This window comes from Perna viridis, chromosome 14 (assembly GCF_037379345.1).
Source record: "Perna viridis isolate PV_CMFRI_1.1 ecotype Kerala chromosome 14, ASM3737934v1, whole genome shotgun sequence".
NCBI classification, from domain to species: domain Eukaryota; kingdom Metazoa; phylum Mollusca; class Bivalvia; order Mytilida; family Mytilidae; genus Perna; species Perna viridis.
This window is the reverse complement of record NC_142458.1, coordinates 12,263,301-12,276,625: the sequence shown is the minus strand read 5'-3', so window position 1 is coordinate 12,276,625 and position 13,325 is coordinate 12,263,301. Positions and strand designations below refer to the sequence as shown.

At 31.5% G+C, this 13,325-nt stretch overlaps 1 protein-coding gene across 3 annotated transcripts in view; it reads right to left on the bottom strand.

The window, feature by feature from the left end:
• The window catches only part of LOC148598227 (uncharacterized), a 70,912-nt gene extending 59,841 nt beyond the window's left edge, over window positions 1-11,071 (bottom strand). Inside the window, exons 1-3 of one of the 3 annotated variants that reach the window (XM_088561364.1) lie at window positions 10,177-11,071; window positions 9,406-9,493; window positions 8,863-8,970 (exon numbers count right to left, since the gene is read on the bottom strand). In XM_088561364.1, coding sequence (XP_088417490.1) covers window positions 8,863-8,970; window positions 9,406-9,493; window positions 10,177-10,533 — 553 coding nt within the window. In that variant the 5' untranslated portion in view covers window positions 10,534-11,071. The remainder of the gene's footprint in view (window positions 1-8,862; window positions 8,971-9,405; window positions 9,494-10,176) is intronic. The other 2 variants (XM_088561365.1, XM_088561366.1) reach the window with 2 other exon arrangements.
• Window positions 11,072-13,325: the final 2,254 nt, after the last annotated feature.

Below are 13,325 nucleotides of genomic sequence, written 5' to 3'. Positions count from 1 at the left end.
TATTGTATTTGAATATCATAACACAAATAACATTTACAACAACTAACACAAACCGTATCGACCTTGCCATAAACCTAGTTCTAGTACATTAAATGATGAAATGCATTTAAAAAAAATAAAATGAGCAAATGGGGTCAAATATTAGGAGATAAACATTAATGCCCGAATCAAAAATGCAATTGCATTTTGATTCAAGCTTTACTATACTTAAGTTTCAGCTTCTACTATATACATAACATTTTATCAATTAATTGCTCGCTTCATTTTTGGTTACTGTGTTTTACCTTCGCAAAAAAACACAACATCAAGTACACAAAAGACACACTGATGATTGTTTTTATCTTAACCTTCATAGCGAGTTTGACAAAAGAGAACAACTTTTAACTAAACTACATAACAAACTTTGATTTTAACATTGTTACATTCTCCATCCAAGGTAGTAACATTCTTCATACACTCGTTGACCTAGTGTATTGGTTTTATATGTCCAAACTCTTTCCTAGAAATTGTGACCATTTCATTTATTTTATTGCCGCTTTTTTACACAAAGGCTACAAGAACAAGGGTCATTGATCTGGATTGTCACTTGAAACGATTGCAGTGACTGTCGCAAATGTGTCCTGTGCATGATGTTGTTTAGGGGGCAGTTCCAGTCATGTGACCCACCAGTGTGGCCTTGAGTTAACATTTTCATTCTGGTAGAACTGCTCTCTATTCATCTTCACCAAATCCATTGTCGTAAAGTCAAGCGTTTTAATAGTTGAAATCATTTCTTCAATTGATAGGAATTCATATCCAAATTGGCGAAAATTAAAGTCAAAATGAGTAATTTTCGAGGGGCTTTGAACTCATTTGTTATTGAAATATTTCCCTTCATTTCATGTTTTAATTTAATTAAATAATAGAAATAAAATATTGAACCGAAATTCAGATTTCAAAATGACAAATATGATATTGATTATTTCTTTCAAGGAGCAGCAGGGTGAGATGTCTTGAAAGAAACAAAATCTGCTTACATTTTTGAATCACCAGTCCCAAGTGCCCCAAAACTTGAAAAAGTCCGAAAAAAATTCTTAACTCTTTGAGACGTCATCAATTTCAACGACATTGATTAGAGTTACCACAGACGTTAAGGATACTCTGTAACTTTAGTATCTTTGTGGCACTGGGGCCCTGTTCAATGTAGTTTGGTATTGCTTCTTCTTAAACTTCATTCGACTCTCAGTAAAACTCTTTGTTAATTCCCATAAAAAAAACTATGAAAAATGTCTTCCAAGAGTTTAAATCTTACTACATTGATAACTAGTTGAAAACACCAAAAACAATTGTACATTTAATGATATTTATATTGTTAATTACTCATATAGTTTTCTCAATTACCTGATTAAACAATGGATATAAAGATTTAAAGGGAATAGGAACCCCAAAAGAGTTTTATCCTAATTCAATAATATGTAAACATACAAAAAATGTGTTTCTTTAATTTTAAAGCTTCACTAATTAGCCTAAATTAACTGATAAACACCAACACAGGAGGCTAACTTTTTCCCAGCATGCATCATGATTATGGCGTATCTGTGGCACTAATCTTTATCTTATCATGTGGTCACACAAGAAACAAAATGAGTGTGAAGTAGAAAATATAATTTAAAACAATTGTATAATGACAAATATCAAAACTTTGTTTTTTTAATCAACATTAGGTGTGAAAAAAAATAAAAACTGAGAATGGAAAATGAGACTGCACAGCAGGTCATCAGACAAGATGTAAATAATATTACACTTTTATAGTGTGTTCATAACAAAACAAAAAATGAGAAAAAAAGAAGATAAATATTAAAAGAGTTTAATTTTCTCTTTGTTTGCATTTCATGGAATATCAAATTCAAGAATGTTAACTTCTTTAATTTGTAAACAAAGTCTTTCAAAATCTTTTTATTAAACAGCTTTTGATTTTGTTTTCAATTCAATTGAATGGTCTCTAAAATTAAGAGAAACAGAAATATATATGTTTTGCACGATTGAGTAATGTATAGAAAAACATATAATACATCAGCAGTGTCAATGACTTAAATTATAAATAAATATATGTCCTTCTTGTTCCATTATTAGCTTGTGTATATTCCATTTCATAGAAATTATAACTTCACTCACAGTAAAATAAATTTGTAGAACCACTTTCATTATTTTCTATTGGTGACAAACTGTATATTCTTCACATTTTTAGGGTTGTTTACTTAATACTACATCAGATCAAGTATTTACATCATAATTAGTGCTGCCATCTGGTAATTTGGCAGTAAGGGAGATAATCTTATAGCAAAGATGGCTGCCCCCTGTAACTATAGATGTAGAGGTCTCAGTCTTGTATTCTTTGCCCTATAGGTTTCTATAGTGTACCATAAATTTTCATGATTTTTTGAAAAATACACAAGGAGTTTCAAATTAACTTTTATAGCTGATCTGATCAGAAAGAAAGAATATTGTTTGGCTAGATCCTTCAATCTCAGTTTCCGCTATATAGATGACGTGTTATCTTTAAAAATCCTAATTTCGGGGATTTGATACATCGCATCTACCCAAAAGAACTTGAGATAAAAGATACTACAGGCACTGTGAAGTCAGCCTCATATCTTGACCTACACTTAGAAATCGATGGTAAAGGAAAACGTTTCTCTTATATCCTTCTAATAAATATAATAAATATGAATAAAGTATATCAAAAGGCCAAATATACTCATAAAAGAATAATAACTAATTTATCAGATTGCCCTCTAAAAGTAATCAAAATATTTCTTTAATTAGATATGCACATTGAACACACCCGGTTACTAAGTTTAATGTAATTAACCTTCCAAAATTGAGAAGATGCAACGTCTAAAGTTGAGATCTGAAATAATCCGTCCTTCATAACAAAACAGACAATCTGATGCAAGTGCCACAAATCTTGTAAAAGTACTTTAATTCTCTGAATAATATCAACTATTTGTGATGTCATCAATTTCAATTAAAGACTGATGAAAAACAAAGAATTAAGCAAATTCTCGTTGGATGGGGTTGGGGAAAATTTAAATGAAAATGATCCCCATTTCTGGCAGCAGAAAGCAGTCAAATTTTACAGATAAAGCAAATAATTGGTTTTGTATCATACATTGAATACGGATTCTTCGGAATATTTTATTATAAATTTTGATATTCATAAGCATTAAAGAACCCCGTCGTCTCTGAAGTTGAATCCAGTAGGCTTAGTTATTATACCAAAACGAACTCTAAGAAGAGAACATATGGCGATTACTAGTATCATCATAAAAAAATAATAATAAAACATAATTCTATGATCCTAATTATACATATTGCTCAAAAAGCATTTAGTGTTAGTCCAAAAAGAAAAAAGAACCAAGATTCTAGCGAATATAAAAAGAATGCATTCCAACGATAAAAACTAGACATTGAAAACACAACAAAGAACTTTAAATCACCCAAGTAACACATACAAAAAAACAAGGGTAAATGTGGAAATTGTTTTTAAGCTTAGTATTTAGATGTCCAAGTAGTGTTACTTGTAAACAAATGGGAATAAAAAGATTTTTGAAGATTAGAGACGAGGCAGAATTCATATAAAAAATAACTGAAAATGGCACTTAAAAGCGAGTTGCCTTTTCGCAAATAAAAACATGACGGTATTCTCGTTTGTTAATAGAGCTAAACTGCCGTTTGCATGATATCCGCTGTTATAATAGTGAAAAAGTAAGAAGGTCTTAAGACGGTAGACCTAGGGTAGTTGAAAATCATTTGAACGTTTGTATTCATCATTTCACATCAATATCATGTAAGCATGAAAGTAACTTGGGTTGATTTTAATACCCTTATTTTCCTTACCCTATGTCGATCTCCTTCATTGTGAATTATTTATCGTTTCTCAAGAAAATTGAAGAAACTGTTCGAATTATTTTGTTACGTCTAAAAATAACAACTTTTAATATTGTCATTTGATTTGATCTGTTGTATGTCGAGAAATAATGAGGCTATAATGACAACCAGTATTACATCTGCTCTTTCACAATTGAGTTATTGAAAAAAAGAAATTTCTAATTGAGAAATGTATAGTATCATAAATTGTTAATTTTGTCATCATTACACTTTTAAATATAGAATGACAATCTGTAACATAATGACTTAATTATTAATGTGTTTGAAGAACAATCAGCTCATGGGGAATAGACATTGGAAGTGCAAAAATATAGTTAAAATCGGTTGTTTCTTATTCTATACATTAATGACCAACCATAAAATCAGCCATTGGAGAAACTTTGGTCCACAAGAATGATAATTACACTGACTAACTGCACGATGAGAAATTCATCACTTGTAACGAATCCATCTTCTATATTTACAGTGAAATCTGTCGACACTAAATTTCTTTTGGGCTGTGTTATAAATTCGGTTTGAAGAGGTAGACCTACGTTAAGGGACACAATTCTTACAAATCATTGGAAGAGTAATCAAGGGAACCAAGATTCAAGCGGAAATCAAAGAGCAGTTAAGTTTATATTGGTAATCAAAAGAATGCTATCCAGGGACAAAGACCAGCCGTGGAAAACAGAAACACACCACAAAGAACACAAATCAACAAGATCAAATGAGTATTCAAAAGATTGTAATTCAGGGACAAAAACCAGACATGGAAAACAGACAAACACAACAAAGAACATACAGTAACTAAAATAATACATACAATGTAACAAAAATAAATGAAACTTTGAGATTAAAAGATCTAGCAAAACGATGTTCCGTCTTTTGGATCAGATCAGCTATAAATGCGGACTCATAATAGGTAAACAAGTAGAGAAGGACAATTTGTTCCCATTGGAATGCCGAACGTTAGTTGAAAAACGTGTCCACCACACTGGACAAATATCTTGTCGATCAAAAAGTCTAGCATTTTGAAAACATATATATCTAGAAATACAAACTTTGAGGAATCTTTACCAAGGACTAAATCTTGGTGAACCATCGTTTTTGGAGAAACAACGATGTATAATGTTTTAGTTGGGATTTTAACCGAGTATGGGGAATGAAGTAGACAAATACAATGTTGAAAAATCATAGGTTTTAATGCTATTATATTCTGGTAATAATCTTGAATTAAGGATCTCCAAAAGAATTTTTTCAGGATCCACATTGAATTAATTGGAACGTTTGTAATCAGCATTTTACATCAATCTCGTCTAAGAACCAAAGTAACTTGGGCTGATTTCATTCTGTTTCATATGAAAGCTTGAAAGGCTTTGGTGAAATTTAAAATGATTCAAACATATCCCTGATTTCAAGAGTCATGTCCCTTACCCAAGGTTTACTTCCTTAAACAAATGTTTGGTTCACAAAATATGAAAACATTTATATGAATGTATTGCATTGGTATATTTCAGTTTGGATATTATCAGGTTACTATTTTGGTCATGTCAGCGTTTTGTGCTATAACCTCACCGATCGTAGAGTACAGACAAGTTTAGAAAGATTCTTACACTTTACATGTTTTACAACTGATTAAACGCATAGTCGTTACAGAACGTACCAATTCATTGTTAACAAAATACAAAATTACCAATCATTTATAATGCAAATTTCGATGAGTAACCTTTCATCAGCAGCATTAGAATCAATTATATAGGAATATCTAAATCCAAACTTTTATCGTATACATGAAGTAATTAAAAAACCACAACTATCGAAATAGGAATCCACATCCATCATCGAGAGGTTCTACTGAGTGCAAGAGTAATCAAAGAAACCAAGGTTACAGCGGTAATCAAAAGAATGTAATCCAGGGACAAAGACCAGACATGGAAAACAGTCATACACAACACAGAACATATAGTAACTAAAATCATAAATACAAAGTAACAAAAGCAAATGAGCAACTCGGACTCCACTAAAAACTGGGAGCGTGGACCAGGTGCACCGGTAGTGTAAGCGTCCTCTGCTTTTCGAGAAACACTCGCCGAGTTGCTCATAAAAAGTCGTCCGGGGTAGACAAACGACGAAAGGAAAACTATGACTCGTTGAATAAATCAGTCATGCAAAACAATAAATGCACTTAGCTTCCTAATTTGTTTGAAGACCCATAAGGATACTACTATAACAACAACACTGGAGACAACAATACTTAGTAAGCTGTATGATCAGAATTCTAATTTCTGTAACCTAACAATTTTTATTTGATTTCTGAAAACTCATATTACATACAATTCATAGACACTTTTTGTTGCATTTCTAAACAAGTGTAACGGTTAGTTAAAAAAGGATTTCTAGTTAAATATTTGGTTAAAATTCGAAACAAAATGAGATCGTGTAAACAAATATTTTTTTTCTCTTAACAACGGGTAGTGTTTCTTTTGAATAAGTTATAAAACATGTAGTTTTCTGGATGACGCACTTTTTCTAACTAATAAATGCTTCAAATGTTAGTTTGGACTTTGCATCTGTGGGAAATGTGTTAACTACCCAAGAACCAATTAAAAACGAAGTCTTGTAATTTGTGATAGAGCAACTTTTCCATTCATGCGGTAACGATGGAGTGGCCAAGTTGAACAGAAATTACTCTAAAACGGCAGTACAAAAATTTATAGTTCATGTCAAGTGGTTAGTCATTAACGGGAGACGAATAAATTAAACATGAAATGTTGAAACACAAATACATTTAGTGAAATGATCAAATTATCCAAGCTCCTCCACCTCCATATTTTCAAATGGTTCCTCCAATAATACAATTGATATGAGACAGTCGCTGCATTTGTATATTGTACTCATCCATGCTCAGTTCGAAGTTTTAAACAGAAATTCAAAATTTAAGCATATGATTTATATATTTTATATTAGATGTTGGTAATACAAAATTTTACCAAACGATAGATACGTGCCAGATATACGATACCAGAAATTATGACAAGAATAGCGAATATTTTAATTTAGTCAAGAAAAGAGATTAACACAAAAACAGTACTTTTTTTATACGAAATGTATCATTCATTTAGAACCAAACTGTGTTAAAAGCATAGCCTAGCTTCTCTGTTGAACGTGTTCCCAGACTGATAGATAGCTATATGCTTTTCATCTATGTTTTTGCTTTTATTTTCCCCTAACGAAGTAGCGGGGAACATGTTATTTTACCCCGTTTTTATTATTATTATTACTATTTTGTCTAAAGCTCGTCTTGTCCGCAGAACTCCTCAGAAACGGACGAGCGGATTTAACCAAACTTGGCAGAAAAAAGGCCATCATTTGTAGACTAATCGATTTTTAGCAGGCAGATTGTTAATCGAATAATTTTGATTACTAAAGGGGATTGTTTTCCTTAACTCCTTAAAATCTTAAACATGCTTTCCAAACCTCACAAAAACAGATACATCTTTTATCCAAAAATTGATCATCATTATGCTTGAAATTTTCTGAAGAATATGAAATAAGTATTTTTTTTTCAAATTAATATATCCAAAAATAGATGAAATATACTTCTGTAGATCAGAATGGGTCTATATCCAAATATAGATGGAATATACCTCTGTAGATCAGAATGGAAAGGTTTGGTTTTTTTTTTAATTGATTTAGATTAAAATTGAGTTTTAAAGATGAAAATTACAAGCCGAAAAAAAATTTCTAGCTTTGAAAACTACTCTGGGGGTCATTGCCATAGAATCGATTTTCCCACCCAAATTTTAAAAATCCTCCGATTTATATGAAATTTGGTTATTATGGTGACATTTACATACGACACTACAAAGACATCCCATCGGCCATATCAGTGTCACTATACAAGATCAACGCCATTAAAAAATAGAACAATTTTGTAAAATACCCGAAAAACAATCATTTAGCCGTTGAAACTGAATTAAAATGTTCCTGTGACAATGGGAAGCTGGGAAACATCCTGTTACGCTGTGCGTAACAATTATATATGGTTTAAGTATGGTTTTCTAAGTCAAAATTGTACACGAAGACGATGACTTCTACGACAAAAGGTTTCTATTGTTCACAGAAAATCAATAAACATCTTCGCCGATGCAGTCTTTGTCTTATAACAAGTTCTATATTTGATAATTACCGTCTTATTCAAATAGTGATTCAATAATGTAAGAGTAATCAAAGGAACCACGATTCTTGTGGAAATCAAAAGAATGTAATGCAAGGACAAAGACCAGACATGGAAAACAGACATATATAACGAAGAACATAAAATAACTTAAATCATACATACAAAGTAACAAAAGTAAATGAGCAATGAAAAATATTTTAAAATCATATAACAGGAAACACTGAAAAGGAAAGTAAACAAAACCTTGATAATAGCAATGAAATGTATTTCATGTTTATACTTCATCATCTGAACCAGAACGTGATTGAATTGTTTTGATGACCGGTTTCATCCAATTTTAAGCACTCAAATCACTAGAAAATCTAGATTTGAGGAAAAACTTGGAATTTTGTAGGGACTGTGGAAATTGGTAACTGATTAAAACTAAAAACATTCAATATTATCGCTAAAAGTATTTAAACCAAACCATATTGACCAATATCCGAAATCGGTTTGTCGATATCAATATAATCGACATAAGAAATAAAATTTACTATATTACTTTCATGTGCGTTTGATTTCCAGTTATCTATTATACTATTACATGTATTCAAAGAATAATTCCCAATAATATTACGTTCGCAAGTGTTATCATAACATCCCTAATAATATAACCACAGCAAGATGTCATAGAATATCCCAAATAATTTTACCATCGCGAGTATTCCCAGAATATCACCATTAATTTTTGAATAGAAAAATAATTCCTAGAATATTCGTAATTGTTTTACCATTGCATGTATTCCCTGAATATCCCTGTGCACAACTGCATCTATATCCTTCTTCGCGGTTTCTACATGTACCACCGTAAAGGCATGGTTCTGGTGCACAGTAATCATCTGAAGAAAAAAATTGTTAAAACACTGAACGTATTATTTTATTGTGATTGTTTTTTTTTTTTTTTTTTTTTGCTTTGGGATTACTTTTGTTCCCTTTTTTTTTTTTTTTTTTTTTGTCTTTGTTTTATTATTTTTAATGGGTGTTTTGTTTTGTTGTATTTTGTTGTTTTGCCATCATATTTACTTTTTTCAGTCTTTTTTTTTTAAATTGAAATGAGCCTCACCTAAAAAAAAAACATACCTTGTATTATGTGTATTTCTCATTCTAGGAACCAACATACATTTGTATTTTGGCTGTATGGACAGGTTGTTCAAACTGCATTGGCGGATAAAATTTTAAATATAACTTAAGGACATATTTGCTATTGGTTTGCTAGAATTGTAGAACTTCATAAAAAAGAAGATATGAACAGGTAAACACATGAAAATACCCACCTACGGGGAGACAAACATGGAAGCCGTAACTTGCTAAGACACACTGTTGTTTATTAGAACATGGGTTCGGATAACATTGATTGGGCGCCTAGAATGCAAAAAAAGATTTTTTTTAGTTCTATAGACTAAAAACGTTGTTCAAACGATGAGGAAAAACAATTACAGAATATACGAATCGCTTCAACTTAAACTTTGAAATTAACTTTTAAAGAAATTACAGAAAGTTAACTTTGGTCTTACTTGGAGAGAAAAATGTTATACATTTAATAAATTCATCATTAATTATTGTTATAGAGTAATCAAGGGAACCAAGGTTATAGCGGTAATCAAAAGAATGTAACATACACAACAAAGAACATAAAGTAACTAAAATCATACATACAAAGTAACAAAAGTAAATGAGCAACCCGGCCTCCACTAAAAACTGGGAGTATGGACCAGGTGCACCGGTAGGGTAAGCGTCCTCTGCTTTGTAATGATAATTAGTACAATTGCAAATGCTAATAATAGGGTACGATTGCAAAAAAATATACATAAAAATTATACATAAAAAGGTCAGAGTGTGCTGAAGTTTGATATATTGTGGGTTGTCAGTAAATTTTTATCATTAACTTTTCTTGTTTACTTGACTGTTGATTGTTTATGACAAACTCGAGAAGTTCGAAATATGTTATTAATTATGGAGGATTTTTGTAAATCATATAGAGTTATTTGATTAGCAAAAAATAACTCTCCTTTAACATGGAACTTAATTAAGAACACCTTTCTTACCATAGTCCAGTCTGATATTAACGAGAAATGATCTCCAGCGCTCGACATGTGTGTATCCACCGACATGTTTGCCAAGAGAAGCTCACAGAAGCGACTCGACTCCTTGTAATTAACAGCATTACAATCCGCTTGCATGAGACACTCCCTAATGCACATTTTTGGTCCAGAGTGACCTTTGGCACGAATTACATACGTGTCCATATATCTGTTATCCGTATAAGAACCACCTGTAATGTCCGCTGCCTTGTGGCATGAATTCGAGTACGAATATCTTATAGAACTAAATATAAATATCAAATAAATGAGCATGTTTTTTCTAACTGAAAAACAGATTTGAGAAGAATTTAAAATAAGCATTCCGAATAAAGCTGAATTGATTTGATCTGATCAGTACATAATCTGTCAAAAAAAATAGTTTTAGCCAAATTTAGTTCTATCACAACTTTCGCTTGAATCCTTATTTTAGTATTTTGTTAATACAAAAACTACACTAAAATAAAATCGTCATCTTTGTTGACATGATTAGAATATTAGCAAAATTAAGTGGTATGTCTTCTGTTTGACTCCTGAATTTGATAATGTACAAACAAAATTCTCATAGAATATATTCCACTTCCACAATGCAAAATTCCAGTAATTGCTTAATACCTTCCAAACTCGTTTAAAGTAAATGAAAATTGAACATCGATTTCCGAACGTCTATTTCACGGTTTTAAACTCCCAAACTATTAATTCAAGTGATTGGGACTAAATCAATTAAAAATAAAATGGTAACATTAATATTCGTCATGTTTTAACAATGTGATTTAATGGTCGTAAAGATTGTTACAATGCACTCCATTAATTAAGTCACTTTTTAACCAAATACATTGCCGAATTCAAAAGAAAATAATAGATTAAAAGAGATATTGACATTTTTAAATTGACAAAACCGGAAATTGCTATGGCTGATGATGTCATGGGTTTCTTGTGTTCAAAAAGATTATATAATGGCGTCGAAATAAATATTGACAATTCGATTTTTATCTACAACTTCTAAAAGAAGAATTTATTTGTTTTTGTTTTGATCATGATGCCAAACCGTGGTTTCTCGCAAGGCCAACCAATGTACCAAAAATACAAAGGTAAACGATGTCCTTGTCTGTGCTTCAAATATTGAGGCGAATTTGATAAAAAAAAAACTCATGACCGATGTAAGCGTATTTTATAGGCACGTGTGCAATGTGACTTCTGGGACAGTGTTGTGTTGCTACAAGATTGAAGTCATCACTACGGAAGTATCTCTATGGTCGTCATCATATGAACTCGTGGATTGTGATGGTGCATCCACCTGCACAATAAAAACTGATTTGTTCAACATTACATAGTTACCTTTCCTCTTCCACCGAACCCCGGACTTGATTTTTTTACAACCCGGTGGGTATTTTCAGAAGAGGAAAAGGGTACGAAATTGATATCAAAAATGTGTGTGTGACTTTCATTTCTGTTTTATATTTATTTTCATTTTCTTTATATTCTTTTTTTGGGGGGGGGTTGTCAATTATGTATGAAGATCTTTGTTACTCATTTGAATAAAAAATAATGTGATTTGTTTTTTTTTTAATTGTTTTTTTTTTTTTTTTTTTTGTCGTCTTCTTGGCTTCATGACTTTACGGTTTATGTAGATGATTTCACTTTAATAAAGAAAGACTTTGCGACCAACAAGCAATCACTGGTTCCACTTTTTGTTATAAAGTTATTCAATACATTACTGTAGTTGCAAAAACTTGACTTTAATGGCTTTCCATGTATTGTCTCTAATAACCAGAGCAAAGAATTTAACATAAAATCAATGATAAAAGTATTCATTCATTCATTCATGGTTTTCCATTTTCAAATAGATACTGATTTTCAATTATACCTAATTAATCATTTGATACCCTATGATAGCAAACTTCGGATGAACTGTTGTGAAAAGGGGGTAAACCTAGGGTAAGGGACATAATTCTTTCAAATTAAAGGAACGATTGTATTCAGCATATTATATCAATCTCATATAAGCATCAAAGTAACTTGGACTGATTTCATCCTGTTTCAAATAAAAGCTTAATAGGCTTTGGTGAAATTGAATATGATACAAACATATTACTGATTTCAAGAGTTATGTCCCTTACCCTAGGTCTACATCCTTAAATCTATATTATTATTTGATTCTAACTTGCAGATCAAATCAATATTTTTTGTATTGCGTTTCAGATAAGGAGAAAAATCATAATGTTCAAACTTTTTAGAGGACGGCATTAATTGGAGTATACAACTGAGGTTACTCCTTCGTTTAAGTATCAATCCATGTAACATTCAGACACTGCTTATTGCAGAAGTGATTCGTGGTATAAGAAAACCCTCAGGGTAATTAATGCTTTGTAGGTCTACATATGCTATATTTTACGTAACAATAGCCTTTCCTGAATATAGATATGAATCTATATATATAAATTAATCATCCTTTCGTCTCCCAAAAAAATCAACCAATTAAAAAATAAGAATGATGACTCTTGCAAAGTGCCCATTTACTACGCAATCTGTGCATTTTGTTTATCTCTAAAGTACAACAACCGAACGACAAACTTAGGTATGTAGTCTGCAATTTGGCGGTTTCTTTTATGAGCAACTCGGCGGGTGTTTCTAGAAAAGCAGAGGACGCTTACCCTACCGGTGCACCTGGTCCATGCTCTCAGTTCTTAGTGAAGTCCGAGGTGCTCTTTTGTTACTTTGTTGATACATGTTTGTGTTATAAATATTATGCAAGACGTAACGCGCGATGTTCGTAACTTTGAGCGTAAAAATCGTCAAGTCGTTGTTGATTTCCTTTATATTTTTATTATGTTTTCAATTGTGTAAATTTTCCTTCTGCAACGATCGAAATATATGAAATCATATTTTTTCTCAAATGGTGAATCGACCGTTAAACCAGTCGATAATAGTTCTGGGTAAAAGAAAAAGAGAAATGAATATTCCAGAAATAAGAAAATATCGAGAAGTGCCGTGTCATATCATCGATCTATTCAAATATATGAATAGTATAGGCCCAATTAAATGTTTTATTGGTTTTTTTCGGTCATTTCATCATTGTAACATTAAACTATGGTAAGTTCAAACTTGTCTTGTAA